At 49.6% G+C, this 24,833-nt stretch overlaps 1 protein-coding gene across 1 annotated transcript in view; it reads left to right on the top strand.

Moving 5' to 3' along the window:
- Nt5dc3 (5'-nucleotidase domain containing 3) overlaps positions 1-24,833 on the top strand; it is a 40,551-nt gene that overhangs the window by 3,119 nt on the left and 12,599 nt on the right. Inside the window, exons 2-4 of the mRNA XM_051206218.1 lie at positions 14,982-15,166; positions 21,784-21,858; positions 22,485-22,540. Coding sequence (XP_051062175.1) covers positions 14,982-15,166; positions 21,784-21,858; positions 22,485-22,540 — 316 coding nt within the window. The remainder of the gene's footprint in view (positions 1-14,981; positions 15,167-21,783; positions 21,859-22,484; positions 22,541-24,833) is intronic.

Consider the following 24,833-nt stretch of genomic DNA (forward strand, 5'->3'; position numbering starts at 1 on the left):
TCCTCTCCTTCCCTCCCTCCCTAACCTCTCCCTTTCTCCTCCCCTTACCTCTTCCTTCTTAAGGAGTTACTTGGAGCGCTAGGCTGAATAGAATATGTGCCCCCTTGGCAAGGCCATAGTGAGAGAAGATAAACTGTGGCAGCAAAGCCGGGGATTACTATGAAGTGTTAGAAGCTTTATCCCGTGTTCGGGGTTGAAAGAATTTGATAATCCATCAGAAATTAGGCATTTGTGGGGACTGGGGAGCCAGTTCAGTTAAGAGCTTCTGTGAAAGCATGGGGGCCTGAGATCTGATCCCCAGAACCCACAGAAGATGGGCATGGGGTGCCTCATTGGACCTCCAGTTGGCAGGGGAGGCAGACAGGAGGGCTCCTGGGGCTTGCTGTCCAGACAGGTGTGCTAAAAGAACGAAATCCAGAGAGCTCCAGGTTCAGTGAGAGACCCTGTGTGAAGGCAGTAAGGCAGAGTGACAGAGCAGGGCACTTAACATCCTCCTCAGGCCTCTGCACATGAGCACATTGGGCATGCGCCCACGGACATGTGCACACACACATATACCATACACACATGCACCCACAGACATGTGCACACACACATATACCATACACACATGTACCTGTGGACATGTACACACAGACATACCATACACACGTACACCCATGGACATGTGCACACAGACATATACCATACACATGTGCACCCACAGACATTGCACACACACATATACCATACACACATGTACCTGTGGACATGTACACACAGACATACCATACACACGTACACCCATGGACATGTGCACAGACATATACCATACACATGTGCACCCACAGACATTGCACACACACATATACCATACACATGTGCACCCATGGACATGTGCACACACACATATACCATACACACATGCACCCACAGACATGTGCACACTCACATATACCGTACACACATGTACCTGTGGACATGTGCACACAGACATACCATACACACGTGCACCCATGGACATGTGCACACACACATATACCATACACAGTGCACCCACAGACACGTTCACACACATATACCATACACATGTGCACCCACAGACATTGCACACACACATATACCATACACACGTGCACCCATGGACATGTGCACACACACATATACCATACACACATGCACCTGTGGACATGTGCACACAGACATACCATACACACGTACACCCACGGACATGTGCACACACACATATACCATACACAGTGCACCCACAGACACGTTCACACACATATACCATACACATGTGCACCCACAGACATTGCACACACACACATATACCATACACACATGTACCCGTGGACATGTGCACACAGACATATACCATGCACATGTGCACCCACAGACATGTGCACACAAACATACCATACACACGTGCACCCACGGACATGTGCACACACACATATACCATATACACGTGCACCCACGGACACGTTCACACACATATACCATACACATGTGCACCCACGGACATGTGCACACACACATATACCATACACACGTGTACCCATGGACACATGCACACACACCGTACACACACACACACATGCGCACATACACGCAATTCTCACACATACATTCCTCAAGAAACTGCTGTAGGTTAAAGAGATACTCTTGGATAATTTACCAGACTAAGGTCTTATTGGTTTAGACTAACATCTCTAGGACTGTGTTTCACCATCCTTTGAGGGATACAGCTGTTGAAATGGAGAGAGAAAAAAAAAAAAAAACCTACGTGCAAGGCTTTTTACAGCTGTGTCTTTCAGTGCTGACTCTAGAAAATACTACAGCCTTTAAAAGGCACGAGTTTCCAAGAACAGGGATGGTGATACTTTGCTTCCTAAATACATTTGATCTTTAAGCTCCATTTTTGCATTCATAGCTCTGTTTTGAGGGTTCTGTACTTTGGAATTTCCAGTAACGTGTTTAGTAAGAATGCATGTCCCTGATATTGGGTGATGCTCCATTGTCCAACCAGAAATGTGCTTTCTTTCGCAGATAGGAATGACAGAATATGGAGCCAGGAGCCCATGAGGATGTGGAGAATCTCTGTACTCTGTCCTTAGGTAAACAGGCATATTTGCACTGTTAATTATACTTGGCAGCTGTACTTATACAGGCCACTTTGTGTGTGAGCTCATTGGTTTCCTGGATCGTCTCACTTTACGTTTGTTATTCTGAAGATGTAAAAAGACTCACGCCATGGATGAGAGAGTGACTGGCAGAGCTCAGCGCAGGGACTGTTTGCTAGACTGAGTTTGTTCCTAGCTGGGTGTGGATCCAGCCCCGGGTTTTGTTCATGTTGCAGAAGCATTCTGCCAAGTGGACTACATCCCCAGCCCAGGAACGTTTGCAGACAAGCTTCTCACATGATTGGTGCCACCAAGGTGGAGAAGTACTGGTCGCTTTGTGTTTTGCTAGCCTTGGCTGTCCTGGAGCTTGGCTTCTTTAGACCAGGCTGGCCTGGAACTCACTGAGATCTCTCTGCATCTCCTCTACAGTATTGGTATTGAAGGCATGCACCCTACCACCTGAATTTAATTCTTTTTTAATCTAAGTCTTTAAAGACTGTTAACAGAAATACCATTTAATCTCCCTTAACATTTTGTTCTCAGTACTTCTGAGGATGCATTCCTTGGTGACAGAAACAAATTCACTCCAGATTTTTTTTTCTTGTTCTTTGGTAGCCTAGGCGGGCCTTGAACTCTTGGTGGAGCCAAGAATGACCTTTGAACTCCTGATTTTCCTGTCTTGAGTGCTTGGGGTTAACTTTATGCATGTGAGGCAAGCAGTCTCAACTGAATCACATTCCCAACCCTCATGGCATGTAGCTCATTCAGCTACCTTCACAGTCATTTCAGAGAATCTTGGCCCTCAGTAGCAAAAACCAGGCTACAGTGTATTCTTAAGTGCAAGAGATGGTGTAGCAGTTAAAGAGCTGTTCTGCAAGAATGAGGACAGGAGTTTGGATTCCCCAAAGGTAGGGTATGTAGGATGATGCTTGCAATACCAAGAAAATGGAGATGGAGGAGGGGTGAGGCTGGAGAGCAGGGGAGGGTGAAGCTGGAAAGTACAGGGTAGGTAAGACTGGAGAGCATGGGGGGTGGTCAGGCTGGAGAATGGGGGGGCAGGGTGAGGCTGGAGAGCATGGAGGGGCTGGGTGAGGCTGGAGAGCATGGAGGGGCTGGGTGAGGCTGGAGAGCATGGAGGGGCTGGGGTGAGGCTGGAGAGCATGGAGGGGCTGGGGTGAGGCTGGAGAGCATGGAAGGGCTGGGGTGAGGCTGGAGAATGGGGGGGCAGGGTGAGGCTGGAGAATGGGGGGGCAGGGTGAGGCTGGAGAGCATGGAGGGGCTGGGGTGAGGCTGGAGAGCATGGAGGGGCTGGGGTGAGGCTGGAGAGCATGGAGGGGCTGGGGTGAGGCTGGAGAGCATGGAAGGGCTGGGGTGAGGCTGGAGAATGGGGGGGGCGGGGTGAGGCTGGAGAATGGGGGGGCAGGGTGAGGCTGGAGAGCATGGAGGGGCTGGGTGAGGCTGGAGAGCATGGAGGGGCTGGGTGAGGCTGGAGAGCATGGAGGGGCTGGGTGAGGCTGGAGAGCATGGAGGGGCTGGGGTGAGGCTGGAGAATGGGGGGGCTGGGGTGAGGCTGGAGAGCATGGAGGGGCGGGGTGAGGCTGGAGAGCATGGAGGGGCTGGGTGAGGCTGGAGAGCATGGAGGGGCTGGGGTGAGGCTGGAGAGCATGGAGGGGCGGGGTGAGGCTGGAGAGCATGGAGGGGCTGGGTGAGGCTGGAGAGCATGGAGGGGCTGGGTGAGGCTGGAGAGCATGGAGGGGCTGGGTGAGGCTGGAGAGCATGGAGGGGCGGGGTGAGGCTGGAGAGCATGGAGGGGCTGGGTGAGGCTGGACAGCATGGGGCATTGAGTGTGTTTTTACTTTTGTTTCCTAGCTAGCCTTAGGATGTGGGCGTTTTTCTGCTGTTTGTCACTTTGTCCCTTTATTGGCATCTTACAAGTGGCACAATGCCTTTAGACATGGTCTTTTGTTAGGTGGATATTGTTGGTAGTCTCTGGTTATAGAAATCATAACAGTCATAGGGGAAGAAAGGGTAACTTCCACACTTTGATGAGAGACTCCTTCCTGGTAGCAAGTGGGGAGGACGTACATAGACAGTCTGTTGATAGTCCCATTTCCTAGCCACTGGTGTCTGCCTTTACGGCTACTAACTTTTGAATGGCTGTGTCACAAAGCCATTCTGGCTGTTTAACTATGAAGATAACAGTCAGATGTCATCCCTGTGACTGTGACTGGCATTTAGTCTGGATTGTCCATCTCTCTGCTCTAGTGACTGCAGGGGGTCCGTGCACTCTCCTGCTTCACAGTGGAGGGGATCCCCGGGTAAGCATCTTGTGCCGGGGAGATGCTATCGGATGTCAGTGCTGGCTTGCTCATCCATGGTCAGCTAAATCCTCCCTGTCCTTTCTGAACTGACCGTAGATACTGCAGAGAAAGGAGAGGAGGAAGAAAAAGATTTGTAAAGACTTTTAATCTCCCAAATGTTGTGAGCCTCCTTGTAGGTATTAGGAATTGAACCTGGGTCCTCTGGATGAGTAGCAAGTTGGTCTTAACAGCTGAGCCATTGCCCCAGCCCCCCTCCCCCTATTTAGTTTTGCTTTTTTTTTTGAATAATATTTGTGAGCAGTACATTTAATAGCAGAGTATATCACTTTTTCCGTTTTGAACTCTTGATTGAATGGATACGTTGTAAAGAGATTTATTTTTATTTCATATGTATCAGTTTGTCTGCCTGTATGATTGTGTTCCGTGCCTGGTGCTGGCTGAGGACAGGAAGGCTGCAGATTCCCTGGAATTAGATGGCCGTGAGCTGCCATGTGGGTTAAGAGTAGTCTGTGACCCTAACCACTGAGCCATCTCTCCAGTCCCTCCCATCGTGAGGTGATCATTCTTGAGGTAGTTATTTAAAATAGTAAGCAAGGTAGGTTTAGGTAAGTTAGCTGTTTCCTGACTTTTTTGCTTTCAGAACGTTTTGTAAACATAAAATTCCTTCAGAGAATAATTGTTTTCAGGGTTCAGTATGTAAGTTGGCGTGTTTGAGGCTTTGAGTTGAATACCTTGTGTGATATAAAAACAAAAACCAAACCTATAAAACTTCTTAAGGATCCCGGAAACTCTGTGTATATGGAATCATACTTGTAAGGTGTATTGAAATTAAAACGGAGAGATTAAAAAGATGTGCCTAGTGATTTGTCTAATGTGACAATAAATTGTTGCCTGTTAACATAAATGATGTACTTTATTTTATTTTTTAACTTTTGTTTTTTTAGGACAGGGTTTCCCTGTGTAGCTATGGCTGTCCTGAACCTCTGTAGGCCAGGCTGGGCTTGAACTCGACTTCTTCCTGACTCAGCCTCCTGAGTGTTGGGATTAAAGGCTTGTGCCACCACCCCTTGGCATGGCTTCTTTTTTATAGAAAATGATTTTCCAAGTAAAAAAGCTTAGGCTATCGGCATAGTTTCATAGTTTTGCAAGTTTCTGTGATATGCAGATTAGCACAAGAGTTCTAGTGTCTCTGGTTGATTCAGCATTTAGTCTGTTGCAGTACAGATGTCACGAAGCTTCTGGGAAATGCCACCATATGCTGAAGGTGAAGAGAGTGAAGGCAGCAGCCAGCCTCTGTGTTTGGCTCTTGTCCTGGAATCATAGTTTGCACATTGCAGGGTATACATTTGCACTCTCTCAGCTCCAGAGCAATCCCTGGACTACAGTAGCAAGGCTGATTCTCCTCCTCTGGCTCAGGGGAAGAAATGTATCTCAGCCCTTCCAGCTTCCAGAAGCTTCTGTGTTCTTCCCTACCTGCCTGTTTTTGTTTTTTCCAGACAGGTTTTCTTTGTATAGTCCTGGAACTCCCTCTGTAGATAGACCAGGCTGGCCTCAAACTCAGAGGTCCATCTCCCGAGTGCTGGGATTGAAGGTGTGCGCCACCACTGCCCAGGAGGCTCTGGTGTTCTTTGGACTCCCTTCCATTTTCAAAACCCGGAATGGCTGCTTGTAGCCTCCCCAGACCTCATTGCTGGAGTCCTCCTGGCTTTCATTCACACGTACAAAGCTCCTGCAGTTACATTAGGGCGTCTCCTGGCACAGTTGCAGCGGCTCCTGGCACAGTTGCAGCGGCTCCTGGCACAGTTGCAGCGGCTCCTGGCACAGTTGCAGGGGCTCCTGGCACAGTTGCAGCGGCTCCTGGCACAGTTGCAGCGGCTCCTGGCACAGTTGCAGGGGCTCCTGGCACAGTTGCAGGGGCTCCTGGCACAGTTGCAGGGGCTCCTGGCACAGTTGCAGCGGCTCCTGGCACAGTTGCAGGGGCTCCTGGCACAGTTGCAGCGGCTCCTGGCACAGTTGCAGCGGCTCCTCGCACAGTTGCAGGGGCTCCTGGCACAGTTGCAGGGGCTCCTCGCACAGTTGCAGCGGCTCCTGGCACAGTTGCAGGGGCTCCTGGCACAGTTGCAGCGGCTCCTTGCACAGTTGCAGGGGCTCCTGGCACAGTTGCAGCGTCTCCTGGCACAGTTGCAACGGCTCCTGGCACAGTTGCAGCGTCTCCTGGCACAGTTGCAGGGGCTCCTGGCACAGTTGCAGGGGCTCCTGGCACAGTTGCAGCGGCTCCTTGCACAGTTGCAGCGGCTCCTGGCACAGTTGCAGCGGCTCCTTGCACAGTTGCAGGGGCTCCTGGCACAGTTGCAGCGTCTCCTGGCACAGTTGCAACGGCTCCTGGCACAGTTGCAGCGTCTCCTGGCACAGTTGCAGGGGCTCCTGGCACAGTTGCAGGGGCTCCTGGCACAGTTGCAGCGGCTCCTTGCACAGTTGCAGGGGCTCCTGGCACAGTTGCAGCGTCTCCTGGCACAGTTGCAGCGGCTCCTGGCACAGTTGCAGGGGCTCCTGGCACAGTTGCAGGGGCTCCTGGCACAGTTGCAGGGGCTCCTGGCACAGTTGCAGCGGCTCCTCGCACAGTTGCAGCGGCTCCTCGCACAGTTGCAGGGGCTCCTGGCACAGTTGCAGCGGCTCCTGGCACAGTTGCAGCGTCTCCTGGCACAGTTGCAGGGGCTCCTGGTACAGTTGCAGGGGCTCCTGGCACAGTTGCAGCGGCTCCTGGCACAGTTGCAGGGGCTCCTGGTACAGTTGCAGGGGCTCCTCGCACAGTTGCAGCGGCTCCTCGCACAGTTGCAGGGGCTCCTGGCACAGTTGCAGCGGCTCCTCGCACAGTTGTAGCGGCTCCTCGCCTTTCCTCTTCAGCCTCTGCTTCTATCCAAGTCTTCTCCAGGGCCACTTCACTTACAAGACTGATGCCGTTCCTCACACAGCTATGATGTTTTCGAGCGTAGGGTACCTGTTCAGTGGTTTTCTCAGTCTGGACCTGGCTTTTTCGTGGCACTCTGACCGAGTGAGCCAACCTTAAAGGGTCAGGCAACCTGCCGTGATAGACAGGAGAGGAAGGGGCCATTGCTGGCAGTGAGCATACAAATGGGCCAGAGAGGCTGCTGCAGCTTCTGCCAGGGTATCATGGCTGGTAGAAAATGTTGCCAAAATGTTCTTCCTGTCTCTGGACTCCTTCCTTCTGTGGCTCCGCCTAGTACATGGCGCTGACTCTGCCCAGCTTGGGTCTGTGAGAGCCAAGCTGGAAGCTGCATTTACATGCCCCAGCTCTGGGAGGTTGCTGGGTGGAGCTGTGCCATCAGCAGGAGTGGTGGCACTGGCTGGTGTGACCTCTCCATCCACTGGAACACCAAATGGATCTGAACTTTCTTTGGACCCCCAGATCCCAAATAATGACACAGAGACTTCTTATTAATTATAATGCTTGGTCTTAGCTTAGGCTTGTTCCCAACTAGTTCTTAAAACTTAAATTAACCTGTTTATATTAATCCACATTCTGCCATATGGCTTTTTACCTCTCCTCCATACTATATGTCTGATTTGCTCTGCAGCCTGGCGCCTCCCAGAATTCCTCTCTCCCTGGAAGTCCTGACTGTTCTCTCCTGTCTAGCTGTTGGCCACTCAGCTCTTTATTAAGCAGTAAGAAGGTGCCTTGGTGGAGATACAGCCTCACAGTGTACAAAAGGGTTGTCCCATAGCAAAGTGGGACAAAGATTGGAAAGTTTATAAAGAACCCACAGTGTGTTTCGCATTTGTCCACACTGACCGGTCCTGCTGCTTTACCGTGGTTGCTTTTGGGTCCTCTGCAGATTGGGAATTTGCCCCTTGGGATGCCCATGTTAACTGGGATTGTGACTGTGAGGTTCCTCAGTGCGTGGTTAGGAAGAGCATTGATAGTCAGCCCTTTTCTGTGTCCTTGGTACTTAGTGACAAGCCTGCCGAGTGTTTCATTTTGGGTATCTTTGGCTCTGTTTTCTTCTAAGAAATTTTGCCCCTTGAAGCTAAATATCTTTTTTCTTGAGTGGTGAAGTTTACTTTTTATTAAATGACTTACCTGCAGATTAAGTTGTCATCAAATCATTGCATTTAATCTCATTTCAATGCACTTGTGTGTGGTTTTATTTCTGGAGCTTGAGGAAGTGTGATGGGTTTCTACGGAACAGTGGGGATTATAGATATTACAGAGTAATAAGGTACAATTTTAACTTCTAGTGGGAGTTGTATAAATGTCATGTGCATTAGCAATTTTTTTTAGATGAGTAATTCTATTTGTCATGGGTTGCTTGTCCCTGGAGATGATGTAAGATCCTGGTGGAAAAGCGAAATTTTCTCTTTCAATTAATAAAAGAAATATAAGTGACGTCTTCATTGCCCTGCACCCCCAAGAGCCAGCCCTTTGTGTTCCCTGTCAGTGTGGCTGTGCGCTGATCTCTTCCACCAACTATCTGTGCTTTATAACTGATAACTCTTGCCTAATTCCCTGTATAGTGCTGACACATAGGAGGCCTGCAAGTGCTAAAAATCTTGTGAGGTTAGCAAGTAGGAAAACCAGGTTATAAAAAACACTGCTTATTGAATGACCTCATTCGTAGAATCTTCCAGAGATGAGCGTAGGAATCTGACCCCAAAACTCAGCAGGGGCAGAGGGAGAGAGAGCTGCAGCCTCCAGGGTCAAGGGGAGGCGTGTGTGTGGGGCGGCTCCTTGTCTCTTTGGACTTCCATGCTGGATATGTAGCTTATTACACACAATTTGCACCTCAGTGAAACTGTGAGATCAAAACAGAAATATAGAAAGGCTCCTGGCCTGGTTTGCTTGTTTTGAGGTATATACCCCTGCCAAGAGGTGGGTGGGATCATGAGTCAGGCCTTGCCTTGGATCAGCAACTGCAGTTTCTGGGACAGTGTCCTGGAAGGAACCAGAATTCGTGTGCTTGGTCCTGTCAGTGTCATTTCTTGTAAGGGTTGGTATGCACTAGTGGGGTTGGTGAGAGAAGCAGCCCACCCTCTACGGTGTTCTGTGTTGTGTGATTTTGTCTAGTTGTAATCTAAGTGTGGCACTTGGAATGTAATTGACCCCCTAACCCCAAAGGGAGGGGCACTATTGGGGGGTGTGGTCTTGTTGGAGGAAGTGTGTCACTGTGGGGGCGGGCTCTGAGGGCTCCTGCTTCAGCTTCTCTCAGTGTGACACAGAGACTACTTCCTGTTGCCTTCTGATCAAGATGTAGCCAGCACACCGCTGTGCTCTCCGCCAGGACGGCAATGGACTGAACCTCTGATACTGTAAGCCAGTCCCCTCAATTAAATGTTTTCCTGTGTATGAGTTGGCTATGGTCATGATGTCTTTTCACAGCAGTCGTAAACCTTAACTAAGACACTAAGTGTTTTCAGGCTGAGATGTAGGCTAGACTGAGCTATGGCTTCCAGTTGGGGAGATGTATTAAATGCTCCCAGCCCTCTAGTGCCGGGACTGATCCAAAACCTTATAAACCTTGTAATGGCTTGAAAGTGTCTTACCAATGAGCCATTCTTCTGACTGGCCCAATGCATTTCAACTATGATGTTTTTAACTTACTGTGTTTAGCTGTGGGTGTCTGCTTCTGCTTCCATCAGCTACTAAATGAAGACTCTAGGATGGCATATAAGGTAGTCATCAATCTCATTATCAGGGAAGGGCATTTAAGGCAGCCTCTCCACTATTGCTTAGATGTTAGTTGGGGTCATCCTTGTGGGTCTCTGGACATTTCCTTAGTGCCGGATTTCTCTTCAAACCTATAATGGCTCCCTCTATTATGGTATCTCTTTTCTTGCTCTCCTCTATTCCTTTCCTGATTCAATCTTCCTGCTCCCTCATGTCCACCTCTCCCCTCCTCTTCTCCCTTTCTCCCTCTCCACTCATTGCTCCCCCCTCCCAATTTGCTCAGGAGATCTTGTCCCTTTCCCCCTTCTGTGGAGGACCGTGTATGTCTCTCTTAGGGTCCTTCTTGTGTGGCTAGAGGGAAACACTCCTCCACTGCTGGTGGGAGTGCAAACTTGTACAGCCATTTTGGAGATCAGTATGGCGGTTCCTCAGGAAAATGGGAAACAGTCTACCTCAAGATCCAGCAATTCCACTCTTAGGCATATACCTAAAAGATGCACATCCATGCAACAAAGACATCTGCTCAACTATGTTCATAGCAGCATTATTTGTAAATATCCAGAACCTGGAAGCAACCTAGATGCCCCTCAACTGAAGAATGGATAAAGAAGATGTGGCACACCTACACAATGGAATACTACTCTGCGGGAAAAAACAATGGAATCTTGAAATTCGCAGGCAAATGGATGGAACTGGAAGAAACCATCCCTAGTGAGGTAACCCAGTCACAAAGAAGACAAACATGGTATGTACTCACTCAAACATGGATTTTAGACACAGAGCAAAGGACTACCAGCCTACAGTTGCTCCAGCTTTGTACATGAGTGCTTGGGGGCAAGGGGTCGTCTTCCTGCTTCATTGGCGGGTGCTTTTACTGACTGAGACATCTCTCCATTTAGTCAACGTTTACAACTCTAGGCTGCCTGCCCAATTGCTGAATGACAGTCACCTTGCCTTTTGAATCTGTGAGGAAATCCCTTGATACAACTCAGGCCATGGATTTCTCCTTGGCTCTCTCGCCACATTTGCTCTGTGACACCGATAGCCTTTCCTGACTGGAGACTCTTTATTAATGGAGAGTCATTTAGCATGTCTGACTGTAGAGGGGGACCAGCAAGGTCGACCAAAGTTATCCCTCACAAGTGCAGATTCTACCTAAATTTCGTTTTCTTTTCCCGTCAGCAGTAAAGATAGAATGTAATCAAGGAACGATATTCCGAGGGGGTTCTTAAAAAATCGATACGGAAGAATGGTGCAGCTCTGAGGAAAACGGCATGGGAGTTTGTCAGAAGTATACTGTAGGGTTGGAGGTGGCTCAGGGTAAAGGCCGATGGCCGGCAGAGCTGCCCTCCCCACCCCCAGCACCAGCTGTAGAGCTAGCTGTTCTCTGTGTGCACAAAGAATTCACTCTCTAAATCTGCACCCACTCCTGTTTCTACTTGTTTGTTTGTTTTTCTTCAAGACAGGGTTTCTCTGTGTAACAAACAGCCTTGGAACTGGCTCTGTGGACCGGGCCAGGCTTGAACTCACAGAGATCTGCCTGCCTCTGCCTTCAGAATGCTGGGACTGAGGGCGTGGTTACTCCACCCGGCTTCTGTTTCTGCTTTTACAGAGTTGGCTCCATGACGAGGAGGGCATTGTGTTTGTGACATTACGTTTTTGGTGACATTAGAGGAGCTGAGGTCCCTTTAGGCTTCTGACGCTTCCCCTTGTGCCCCTGTACCTGTGTGGGAGACAGCACAGTGTGACACTAACGGGTGTTGAGGTGGTGTCCAGCCCCGGGCAGGCTTGGGCAGCTCTTCCAAGCTGACCTGTGGGATTTCCTGCGCACTGTGCCCATCTCAGGCAGGGAGAGGGCAGATGGGCTCCCTTGGCAGGGCTTTGTGTAAATAGAAGCCTTAATTAAAGCAGGCTGCTGGAGCTTCCCACACAAAGGTCATTTGTGAAAGGGGAACTTTGGTTCCTTCATAAGCTAGCCTGCTTCACCTAGTCATCCGGGGGGTCCTGTAACACTCAGAAAATAGCACCCCCACAGCAGCCCTGGTCAAGCAGGATCTTTGGCATTAGGCCTCTGAGCTGAGGAGTTTGGCTTCAGCCCTCCTGCGGTGAGTTCTTGTGAATTGTCACCTGTGTTCTTCAAATGTCAGTTTACTTGCTCTCCTTAGACTTGGCCCACCGCCACCCTGTCACCCGTCACCTTGAAACCTAAGGCCACCGGATGAGGGACACTAATGGAAATGTGTCGTTTGTTGGGGATAATTGTAGATTCAGTCTCGTGTGAAATGTCAGTGCGGGCCTGGAACCCAAGGGTATAAAGTGTGGTTTAGAAGTCGGTGTATATGGGAAAACTGCCAGGGTTGCCTTCTGGCACCATCTGTGGGTCTGTGAGGCTTTTCCTAACTTCTAGCTCCCAGGGCTGTAGCCGGCTGGGACTCTGCCCTAGTCGGGGACCGGTCTTGTGACCGGAGCCATCACTAGGTAAGGTGATGCTTCTTGATTACCCTGGTGGTCTCTTGGTGGATACTGTGCCGCTGTTCGTAGAGAGACAAAAATAATGGGTGGACGCCATTTTACTTCGTTACGCCTTTGATTTTAAGAATAGTGGTTGGAGCCGGGCAGCAGGAGCAGGCACACACCACAAACACCTGTAGAGTCAGAGGTAAGTTGTAGGCGCAGGCTCTGTCCTCCTGCCGTGTGGGTCCCAGGGGCCACACACCAGTCTTCAGGGCTCTTGGCAAATATTTCTATCTGCTCAGCCATCGTGCTGGTCCTCCCGGTTATTTTAGAAAGATGTGCACTGTCCATGGATGTGGCCAGATCCCTGTGATTTGGGGCTAGACTTCTCAGGTTAATGGAGGTAGCGTAGTATGCACTCCATGGGACTGCTTTTGGGTTAAATGAGGCCAGGCTTTGTGGTTGCACACAGTACTTGCTAACTGCTGGCTGCCAGCTGGGGCACAGTTGTGTGTACTTGTGATCACAGCTGTTTGGGAGGCTTTAGCTAGAAGACCACTTGAGCCCAGGGGTTTGGGACCAGCCTGTGTGATACAGTGAGACTGTTTCACAAAGAGCTGACCGCTGTTCTGATGTGTCACAGAACCCAGACAGGTTGGATTTTGGGAGACTGTTTGGTGTTTTGCCCTTAGCGCCAGAAAGCCCCTTGTCTGCAGCACTGATGCCCTGTGAGCTGGTTCAACTAAAGCCTGACCCATAAAATGAGAGGACGCGAAAGAAAGCAACCGCCTATCCTTTTAGCAGTAGATCCCAGCTTAGCGCATGCAGGGGGCTGCTCTCCAGTGAGTGCTAATGGCTACCTGGGTAGGTGTATTTCCTTTCTGTCTCTTATAACACACTGTTCAGTGTCTGATCCTAAATGCCCCTGATGGTCCTTCAGGGAACCCTGGAGCCTGAGATCTCAGTGGGTAGTTGATTTTTCCAGCATCGTCAGACTGCCGAGTGATTGCTCACCACAGCATCTCAGCACATCTGCCAGCTTTGAGATGCTTTCCACCCTTTGGGGTGGAAAATGAAAAAAAAAAAAAATCACAAATTCTCCTTTATGTTCTGGGAAAGCCACGGCCACCCTGGCTGCGGGGTGCTGTCTTGAGACTTCTGTGGTGTGTTCAGACAATCTTTACAGTTCTGAAAATGACGTCGTGAAAGCAGGAGCTCAGTGTGGACATGGTGTTTGGCCTTATTGCCTGCATTTCTCCAGCTTTCCGATTTTACTCTTGTTAAAAACCATAGGTGGCAGTGATCTGTGGTTTCTAGAGGAATAGAAACAGGAAGGCACTCCACTGGAGTGCAGAAATAAAATCACTAATGTTGTCTTTCATCTTAAGATTATTTTTTCAGTGCTGAGGATCAAATGGCCTTGAACATGCCAAGCTTGTGCTCGACACTGAGTAACAGCCCTCACCTTGCAGCTTGGACTGTGGCAAGGGTCTGTTTGAACTCATGGACATTGTAAGGTAGTAAGAAAGAATAAAAGTGGTGTAATAGCAGCCCCTCAAATGGAGAGACCCTCCCCAGAAAACAATGCAAACTGCTTTTGTGTCTGTCAGGTGAACCCCAATGATGTCACCTCTAATAAGCCAGCCGAAAAAAGTCATCTGCTCACCACAAAGGTGTTATTATTAATCAGGAAAAAATGAAATGAGTCAGGTGTTGGGTTGGTTATGGCATATACATGTAACTATATCGAAGTTTTATTTAGTAGCATAAGGTCATTTCCTCGGCGTCTGTGTTAGTGAGCCTGTGGTGAGACTGCCATGTAGGCCCGTGTGTACAGTAGGGCCAGCCTTAGGGTATATGGGGGAACACTGGTAGCTGACACATTGAATGTTCCCTTCCTTTGGATAATGAGCTATATTTAAATTCCATGATGCGTACTTATGAAATCTGTAACCAGCATACATTAACAAGCAGAAGTCTTTCTCTCGGGACATTGAAGCACATGTTCTTTTTCAGTGACGGCTTTGTGGAGATGTGGTGTAGATTCCCCTGAACACACATGAAGACTCTCAGGACCCCACCCATGGGTTTTAGTATATTCGTAAAAGGCATTTCCCATGGCTGTTGCCAAAATCAAAATGAGAATGTTGTTTACCACCTGAAAAGAAATTCTGTATTCGGTAACAGTCACTTCCTGACCCACCGGACACAGCCACCAATCTGCTTTCTGTCCCCATGAGCCAGCTTTCCTCTGCTTCTTCTCCCCTTCTCTGAAGTGCTCTGGGGATGAGCTGCATCCCTGGCCTTGGCTCTGCCTGTCCTGGGCATCGCATGGGTGTGTAAGCTACTGCTTTCCTTTAGATGCCCGTCAACCCTTATCCATGCCACGAGATAACGGATTCCTTTTTTTGCTCCTAGAATTGGTTCCTTCCATCATGAACAACTTGTTGAATCCAGATGCCATCTTCTCAAACAATGAGATGAGCCTGTCGGACATTGAGATATATGGCTTTGACTACGATTACACCCTGGTGTTCTACTCCAAGCATCTCCACACTCTCATCTTCAACGCTGCTCGGGACCTTCTCATCAATGAACATAGGGTAAGGCCATGGAGACCACCTGTCCTGTTCCCCTTTGACCCCTTTGATGTCTGCAGAGTAAACAGCCTTGCACAACCATGCCAGGCCCTGCACATGTAAGAAGTCCTGTAGTGAGTGACTATGGAGGACCGAGAGAGTTTCGGTTCATTCCAATTTTCCAAGTGACTCTTCCTTATCTAGAACCTGGTTGTATGTATGCGTGCGTGCGTGCGTGTGTGTGTGTGTGTGTGTGCATGCACATGCATGCATGAACATCCATGTGTGCAGGTGCATGGATGTATGTAAGTGTGTGTGTAAGTGGGAATCAGAACAACCTTGGGTGTCATCCTCAGGAGTGTTATTCATCTCTTTTAAGACAGGGTCTCTGATTGGATGGGAGCTCACCAATTAGGCTAGACTATCTGGTTCCCTGTAGTTTAGATCCTAAACATTGGGTGCAGTTTATTTTCTGCTTTTATTTCTCAGAGGATTTAAGCAGTTACGCTGCCCTGATCCATAGTGTAGAAATGGCAGAGATGTCCTTTTTTCTTGTCACCAAGCCGGAGCAGCAGCACTCTTCTGTTTTATCAGTTGTTTGTTCTACTCCAAAGGGAACAGGCATGAGAAACCAGGCAACTCTGCCAGTGTCCCTTAGCGGGCACTAGGGGAAGGCTCGGAATGGCTTCTGCCTTTGTGCCAGCCAGCTGCAGTGTGCTCTGAGCTTGCGGTCACTTGGAACCCAGGGTCCTGTCTGTACTGTCCCCCACTTCTGGCCGAGTGCTAAAAGCGCCTGCTCTCCAGCCGATTGCTTGCATAGCTTCCTTTGTGGTCCAGACCCACTCATCCAGTGGGTCTCTGGATTTGGTTTCCTCTAGAAAGCGGTTTAATAACACGATCTCCCTTTGGGTGTTGTGGTCATCAAGTCTCTGCTGTGTTGTAGACACTGTGGGTGTCTAGAAGACACCCAGCAAGAACTATTGCCAGTATCGCTACTCCTCATCCACACAGCCTGCCTGCTTCTGTTCTCTGTCTTCGAGACCACAGGAAGCAGGACGCACAATAGCTACGCTCAGGCTGTCTGGTCAGAGACTTCTTCTCTGTTGCCCTTCATGTTCTCCATGTTGCCCTTCACAGCTTGAATGCAGTTTTGCCCTGGGGTTTTTGTCGTTGACATGGAAACTGAAATATTCGCACAAACCATAACTTATGAGCATAAATCTTATGAAATCTGGGAGCATAAAGTAGAAGGTGGAATGATGATTGAAAAGCTACTAAATTGGAGATTATTGAAATCTCATTATATCCATTTGTTGCTTTGATAAAAGAATCATTATAATACCAGTTATATCTCAGGCATATTAATAGAGCCAGTGATGCAGATTTTTCTCTTGTTCTGATTAGACAAGTACTTCTTCCAAGAAGTGTTGAGTTAGTTCTGGGTTGTTCTTCCTACCAAAACCTTGTGAGCTCACAGGGCTGGGAAGACGTCTGCATTTGGGATACTTGGTGGTAAACCAGTCAGTTTGAAATTTAGACCCCTTTCAGAAAGCAAACATAAAACACTCAGCTCCTTTAAAAATACTTTTAAAAAAAGCCAATAATTTTTCATAAAGATAGAAATAAAAAATGAGCGATAACCCTGTATTTTCATTTCATGTCTATTAACGAGCAGTAGGGATGTCATCTTCTGATCTCACGCCTGTGTGGCTGTCTTGTGTGTGTGAGTGTGAGCACGCTGAGATAGCCTGAGTTGTTCTCTGGAATGCTGTCCACCTTACTTTTATGTTTTGGGGGGGGGGCTATCGTAGTCACTATTTGCTGTCAAGAGTCACCATCATGATCAAGGCAACTCTGATAGAAACAGGCGGGCATGGTGCGGGGGCAGTAGCTGAGAGCTTTACATCCTGATTTGCAGGCAGGCAGGCAGGCATGCACATGTGCACTCAAGTCTACATGGTGTACGTGTGCATGCATGCACGTGCACATACACTCTCTCTCTGGCACACTGGGCCTGGCATGAGCTTTTGAAACCTCAAAGTCCTGCCCCATTGACAAACCTTCTCCAACAAGCCTCCTAATCCTACCTACATCGTCCACCAACTGGGAACCAAGCATTCAATGTATGAGCTTGTTGGGGGCCTTCTCATTCGAACCCCCAATGGTCACCACCCAGCCTCAAACTTCTGATCTTCCTGCCTCCGTGCCCAAAGTGCTGAGATTATAGGAGTATGCCATCACACCCAGTTTCAGGATGCTGGGATTACAGGTGTGTGCCATCCATCACACCCAGTTTCAGGATGCTGGGATTACAGGTGTGTGCCATCCATCACACCCAGTTTCGTGGATGCTGGAACTGAGCTCAGGCAAGCATTCTTAGCAATGAGCTGCATCCCAGGCTCTCCACCATATTTTAGACATTGGGTCTCTCACGGGTCCTGAGCTCACCCATGAGGCTAGGTTGGCCGGGCAAGTGACCCCCGGTCTCTGCCTCCCCAGTGTTAGGAGTTGATGGGGAATGTGCTTCTGTATATGTGTTTCTCTTATTGGTTGACGAATAAAACACTGATTGGCCAGTATCCAGGCAGGAAGGCTAGCCAGGGCTATGAGAGGGGACTGGGAGAGGACTCAGGGAGAGGACACCATGGAAAGATAGGACAGGCATTCTCTGATAAGATGGGACCATGTGGAAATACTTAGATTAATGAAAGTGGGTTAATAATTAAGAGAGAACCAGTCAGTAAGAAGTCTAAGCCATCGGTCAAACAGTTTATAAATAATGTATGTCTGTGTGTGTTTAATTGGGGCTGAGTGGTTGTGGGACCTGGTGGGACAGAAAAACTGCCCACAGGGAGTATAGGCATGCACCACCATGTCTGGCTGCTCATTTTTATTATTTTGTTTTACTTATTTTTAAATTCTCTGCAGAGGGTCTCTCCTGGTTTGTTTGTTGGTTTTCTAATGGTGGCGCTGGGTTATGGGATCTGAGGGGAAGAGTTCAGAGGCCAAGAGTGGTCGTCATCACCACAGGAGACATGTCACCGCTGAGGGATGGATGTTTGGGCTTCTCACCGCACGGTGACTCTTCATACCCACGTTCCTGCTGTCCTGCATCGTGGTGGCCACTCTGCCTGCGAGCTCTCCCACTCCCAAGACAGCGTTTCCCTGTGTAGCCCAGGCTGTCCCGGAACTCACGCTGTAGACCAGGCTGGCCTCAGACTCAGAGCTCACTGCCTGAAATCGAAGGTGTGTGCCACCACCCCCTGCTCCCACACACCTTTTACCTCTCCTGAGGCCACTGCTGCAGTCTGGGCAGGCGCCACTCTGAGCCCCCGAGTTTGTTCTCCACTTGATAGCAAGCGAGTCTTTTTTAAAAATGATGTGTTTTATTTTTTATTTTTATGTATCTGTGTGTCTCTGCACACCCGAGTGGGTGTCCAGGGTGGCTAGAAGAGGGCATTGGATTCCTTGGAGCTGGAGCTACAGGTGGTTGTTCTGGGAACTGACTGAACCGAACTTGTCTCCACAGTCCTCTATTTTTTTTCTTACTTATTTTAAAATAAATAAATGTAAGAGCAATGGACACTCCCCTAAGCTGTCCCTCTTTCCATTCCTGAAAATGGGTTTCTAATCGGCCTGCCAGTGCAGAGTGGAACTTCCTGGGGACAGGCCCTGTGCCTTGTGTTCTCTGTAGCATTTCTCAGCCCCGGCACATCCCTCGACACAGGGTATGTGCTCAGTGGATGCACGAACTCTGTGGATGGGTGAGCGTGTCAGGCTTTGTTTGGGGCCAGCATGCTGTAGAGGCTGGGCTGTCTTTGCTTCCCTTTTGTGAGGTTTGAACGAACTTTGTTTTCAGTTGGACTCATAATTCAAACCACATGAAATGACTGAAAGCTTTGAAAAGCCCTTTGCAGGCATTCTGAAACCCTCAGTGGCGTTGTAGAAATTATTCGCCGTTCAGAGAACTGCAGTTAGTCACAAAGGTGGAACTCAGCCAGGCTCCAGGGCTGCAGAAATTACCCATGTATGGGGGCTGCCCAAGTCCTCTGTCACACTGAAGTGTTAATGCTGCAGGGGCTGCTCTGTACAGGGAAGCCTTGGGCTTTATCAGGATGCTCATGTCCCTCCTGAAGCCATCGTCCTGCTGAGGCTCAGCTGTTTCTGCTTGTCGTCAAGGCCATTGGCCATGTTTTTGACCAGCTGGAAATACTTCTGGCCAGCTGCTGGTCTTCTGAGTTCACAGGGGAGCAGCAAGCCTCCAGGAGAGGGCCTGTCCTGGTTAGTTTTTTTGTCAACTTGACACAGCTAAGAGTTCTCTGGGAAGAGGAAACCCGGTTGAGAAAACGCCTCTATGAGGTTGCCTGTAGGCAAGCCTGAAGGGCTTTTCTTGATTACTGATTGATGCTGGAGGGCCCAGCCTTTGGATCTGGGTTCCACCTCTGGATGCTATAACAAAACAGGCTGAGCAAGCTATGGACAAGCAAGCCAGTAAGCAGCCTTCCTCATGACCTTTGCTTTAGTTCCTGCCTTGAAACCCTGCCCCGACTTCCCTGAGAGTTATAAGCTGGAATAAACCCTTTCCTCTCCGTGTCGCTTTTGGTCGTGGTGTTTTATGTAGCAAGAGGGACCCTAATGAAGGCAGGGCTGCTAGGCTGGTTCAGAATGGGTTAAGTGGGTTAGAGGCCAACCTGGATGTGACTCAGATCCAGGTTCCAGTGCTGGCTCAGCCAGTGTGCAGCCTTGTGACCCTGGACAGGTCCTTGACTCTGGCCTTCAGACTCTGAACCCTAAGCAGGCAGGAGGTGCTGTCTCCCTCATGCTGGGCAGTGAGGTTAGCGCAGTGCGGTTGAGAGATGCTCATGACTCTTGAGCACATCTTCCCGACCCCATCCCGGGCTAGAGGGGACTTCAGGGGCGCTGCCGTCCTGGCCTTCCTTCCAGAGCAGAACCACATCAATATGGCTGGTTTGGTGTGGGCTGTGGCAAGTGTCTCAGTAAATATGCAGAGTGTACATGGTGTTCAGAAGCCTTGAGAACACCCACGAGGAGAAATATCAGGTTGGGGATTTCTTGGCACACACACAGGTGTAAGATAAATGAGCCCAAATGTGACATTCAAGTCAGTTCTTTGTGCAGCCCAACCTGAAAACTTGCCATGTGCCTCCAGGCGGGCCGTGCCTGGTGGTTCCAGGAAGCAGTGTGGCTTGGCAGGCTCGCTGGGCATCTTGATGCCTGTCTAGCTTTTATGTCTGTAAAATGGGCATGGCAGCCACTACAGGCAGCAGGCGCTGGTAGGTGGGCACCCTCAGTTCTGGGTTTGAGGGGAGGAAGTGCCTGGGTCCTCATGCAGTATGGAGGAGGGACTGGATATGTGCTTAGCAGGGACCAGGCCGTCCCCAAAAGCTCTGCGTGTTCTCAGGACAGCGGAAAGGGAAGGAAGCCACAGCCGAGAATATTCCCTGGGACAGGACTGTGGGGCTCCCCAGCATGCACAGTCGGGTGAGAACTGTGATAAGGAGGCTCCATGAAAAGACCTCATCTGGATTCCGAGGAAGCCTTGTTGACAAAAACAAGGAAGAGAGGGTTTATTTTGGCTTCCAGTCTGAGGGCACAGTCCATCACGGCAGAGACATCTTTGAAGCAAGACGGGGGTGGGGGGGTGAGGGGGTGGGCGCAACCTGGTCACATTACATCTGTCACATTACATCAGAAAGCAGCAAGAAATGCTGGTGTGGGTGGAAGTTTCTGTCCTGCAAGCCTCTCCCAAGTAACCACACAGAGGTTTAGTATTAACTGTAAGTGCTCAGCCAATAGCTCAGGCTTGTTACTAGCTACCTCTTACATTTAAATTAATCCATATTTTCTTGTCTATGTTTTGCCATGTGGCTTGGTACCTTTTCCCAGTATGGCGTGCCCATCTTACTTCTCTTTGCCTGCTGCGGACTCTGACTCTGCCCTGCTTCCCAGCATCCTCAGTTTGGCTCTCCTGCCTAACCTTATCCTGTCCGACCATTGGCCAGTCAGCTTCTTTATTAAAACGAATCACAACAACATGTATTTGCACAGTGTACAGGAATATTCCACATACTGGTGCCCAGTCCACTTTCTCTATTCACCACGGTGGAATGGTGCTGCCCATGTCTAGGGTGATCTTAGCTCCTCCGTGAACCCAATCTAGAAGCTCCTCAGACACGCCCAGAAGCTTGTCTCCATGGTGGTACCAGATCCTATTAGGTCGCCCGTTAGGGTTGACCATTGAGGAATTAGGATTCAAGGGGATGAGGCCTTACCTCAGCCTGGACTAACAGGACCCAGGGCAGGATGGAGAAACAGGACCAAGTTGTGGTCTGTCCCTGTTGGTGTCATTTTCTTACCAATGTGTAAGGACTTTGGAGCTTTTGTACAGGGCAGATCTGTGCCCGTCCTGAACTTAATGCTTTCTTTTCTTTCTTTTTTCTTTTTGAGAAGGGACTCAGGTAGCCCAGGCTAGCCTTGAACTGGGTGTGTAGTTGAGAATAACCTTGAACTCCTGATCCTTCTGCCTCAGTTTCCCAGGTGCTTTGATCCTAGGAGCCTCCGCCACGCCCGTCCTCTTCTTCCATGGTTCACTTAGCCATATGCCCTCTGTTCTCTCTCAGTACCCTGCAGAGATCAGGAAGTATGAGTATGACCCAAACTTCGCCATCCGTGGACTCCACTATGACGTGCAGCGGGTGAGTTTGAGCTCCCGTTTTTCTGTGGTTTCATGGTGCTGGACATAAAATGCTACCTCATAGAACTGCTGGTGCTTTTCCCTTGGCTAGTGCTTTGGGATGGAGTTCTGTGGGGTTGCAGAACCAAATTACTCAAATTCATTCGGTAGAGCCAGTTGGAAGAGCCTTAGGAAGAAGGTGTGCATTCCAGGCGCTGTTTGGGAGTGGCTAACCCTGGCCATGCTGGAGGGGGAGCCCGCTGCCCTACTTTCTTTCCCTTCACTTTTGCTCACATGCCATTTCCTTAAAAGGCTCCCCAGTTAGTAGGCGAGGCTTTTGGAAACCGTCATGCAGTGGTTCTCAACCTGTGGGCCGTGACTCCTTTGGGGGCCGAACGACCCTTTCACAGGGGTTACCCTAAGACCATGAGAAAACACAGATATTTATGTTAGAATTCACAACAATAGCAAGGCTACAGTTCTGAAGTACAAAGGGTACATTTATGGTTGGTGGCAGCAGAAGGAAGGTTGAGAACCACTGAGTTAGGGGGATGTAATATTGACAGGGTTATAACAACCCTTGGATGGATTGTTCCTTTTGTCTGCAAACTGTTGTTCACACGCGTGCATGTGTTTATGTTTCTAAAGGCAGTGTTGATGAAGATCGATGCTTTTCATTACATCCAGATGGGAACCGTCTACAGGTAAGAGTCAGTGGCCTCGCCCTCACAGGTGTAGCCTAGGGTTTGCATTTCAGGCCCCGATAACTGACCAGGGATGAGGGGAGTGGCTCTGCGTGGATCCTCCATGCTCTGCTCACACTCAGTTGGTCAGGAACACGAGAGGCCTGGTGCATGCTGAGGGTTTAGCTCACCCATTCACGTGTTCAGGAATATACGCCGAGGCCTGGTGCATGCTGACGCTGCGGGTTTGGCTGCAGGAATGCCTTCAGGAACTCGAGCGTGGCTGAGAAGCTACACAGCTGTGCCCCTGCAGCCCAGAGTGGCAGGTGTGGAGGGCACGCATGCCCTCAAGCTGTGGGCGGAGCCATTGGGAGGTGGCTGGTTGGGACACTGAGGGAGGGAGGGTTCTGGTAGGGGCTGCCGGGGTGAGGGAGCATCTCATTCTCTGTGAGGATTAGGGGGTCAGATATTGACTCCTTTTCTTCTTTATCAGAGCTCGTAGACATCTCTGGCTTAGAATGAAGGGTTTTAGATGTTGACATTGTCTACTGGGGAGGGGCTCAGGGAGTGGTCGGGGTGGTCTCAGTTTGTGTCCTACACTTTAAAAGGCACGCGTGCTATAGTTTAGATGTTGTCTCATAAACTCTGGTAACTTTTTCTATCAGAGTAAAGCAGGTCTGCAGGTGCAGGGTGGCAGCCCTGGACCCCGCCTCCGCACCCCAGCACTGAGGGCTCCATTTTCTTCAGCGTGCACATGTCTACATGTCTACAGGCATGTACACATAATTCCCCGGCAGTGTGGTCGTGTTTCTTGATTTGTTAGATACCGACGCTGACTTTGCCGCTGCTGAGGCAGTTGAGGATTTAGCTTTTGGGCTCTGTCTGCCCCCGTCTGCTCCAGTCTGCTCCTGCCTCACGAGACCTCAGCTGGTTGTTACAGTCGTCACCCTTGTGCAGACTCTGTAGGCCTCACCCTGTGGACTCACAGGCAGACATGCACACCTCCACTCCCTTCCTTGTACCGTGTTTGCTGGTTGTCCTTCCTTAAACGTAATAACTGCACTTTTATTTGCTTCTTTTTCCGCCCAGGTGTCTCTGCTTTTTCAAAATGTCATGTGTCATACATGAGTACTTTCCAATAATTTAAATGCCATAGTAGGTCTGGTGTGTGTGTGTGTGTGTGTGTGTGTGTGTGTGTGTGTGTGTGTGTGTGTGAGAGAGAGAGAGAGAGAGAGAGAGAGAGAGAGAGAGAGAGAGAGAGGCCGAGACAGAGATCGACTCTTACCTCATGAGTTTGCTTTTTCCTTGCTCTCTTTTCTCCTGTGGTTCTGCCGACGCTGCTTTGCAAGAGCTGTTCTCCTAGGTCAGTCTAGAAGGATCCGGTTTGTTCCCAGACCTTATCTGATTGCTGGAGCACACTGTTCTTTGTTCTCAAAGGCTAGGAGTTGTAACAGACAGATCAGTCAGTGAAAATGTCTGGAATGTACTGGGTGCTTTTAACCCTACTATGGGGAGTGGAGACTGGACATCACCGTCAGAGCACAAACTACTTCCTGTGTGCGTCTTACTGTCGGGTTGCTTTGTACCTAAGCAGCTTGTTGGAACTTGTGCTGACTGACTTGCCCCTGAGGAAGGTTGCGGGGTCCCCTGCAGTTTCCTAAGTACTGGTCCTGTCCCTGGAGTGCTCACCCTGGAGAAGGGTGGCAGAGCAGCCCTCTGGGATGAGCAGCTCCAGGTGAGCACGAGACACTTGCTCAGTTTGCTGGTGGCAGAGGCCAGAATGACCTTTCCCCTAGATATGCAGGAACTGGATTAATTTGCCAGGGCAAGCAGATAAGGGGTGTGCACAGATGGAAGGTGGCTCTACATCACATAGCCTCCTCTCACTGAGTTTCCTGCCCTAGGGCATGAGTTTAATCCATTTAGCCTCAGCACTCCATGCAGGGGACACTAACGCAGGAAGAATGAATTAGACACTGAGACAAGCCTTACTCTGCTCAAATGTGTGAAATTCTCCACCCAGAGCAAGGCCTTGGGAAGCCTGGCATCACAGGGTTGAGAGCTGTGGAGAGCCTGGATTTATTTAACCCTGATGTGATGCTTCCTACTTTTGCTAACTTAGAGGCAAGCAAGTGACCATTCCTGTGGGAAGAAGAGTAACTAACTCCAAGGACAGCTCACAGGTAGCCGGGTGCTCGGGTGAAATCCGCTTTGGCACATTGGAGATGTCATGTAGGATTAGTTTTTGCTGTAAATCTGGTTCTTGTTTCTGACAGAGATCTAGCAGTAACATCCTGCCTGCTAGCTCTAGCGG

Source organism: Phodopus roborovskii, unplaced genomic scaffold, assembly GCF_943737965.1.
Source record: "Phodopus roborovskii unplaced genomic scaffold, PHOROB, whole genome shotgun sequence".
NCBI lineage: Eukaryota > Metazoa > Chordata > Mammalia > Rodentia > Cricetidae > Phodopus > Phodopus roborovskii.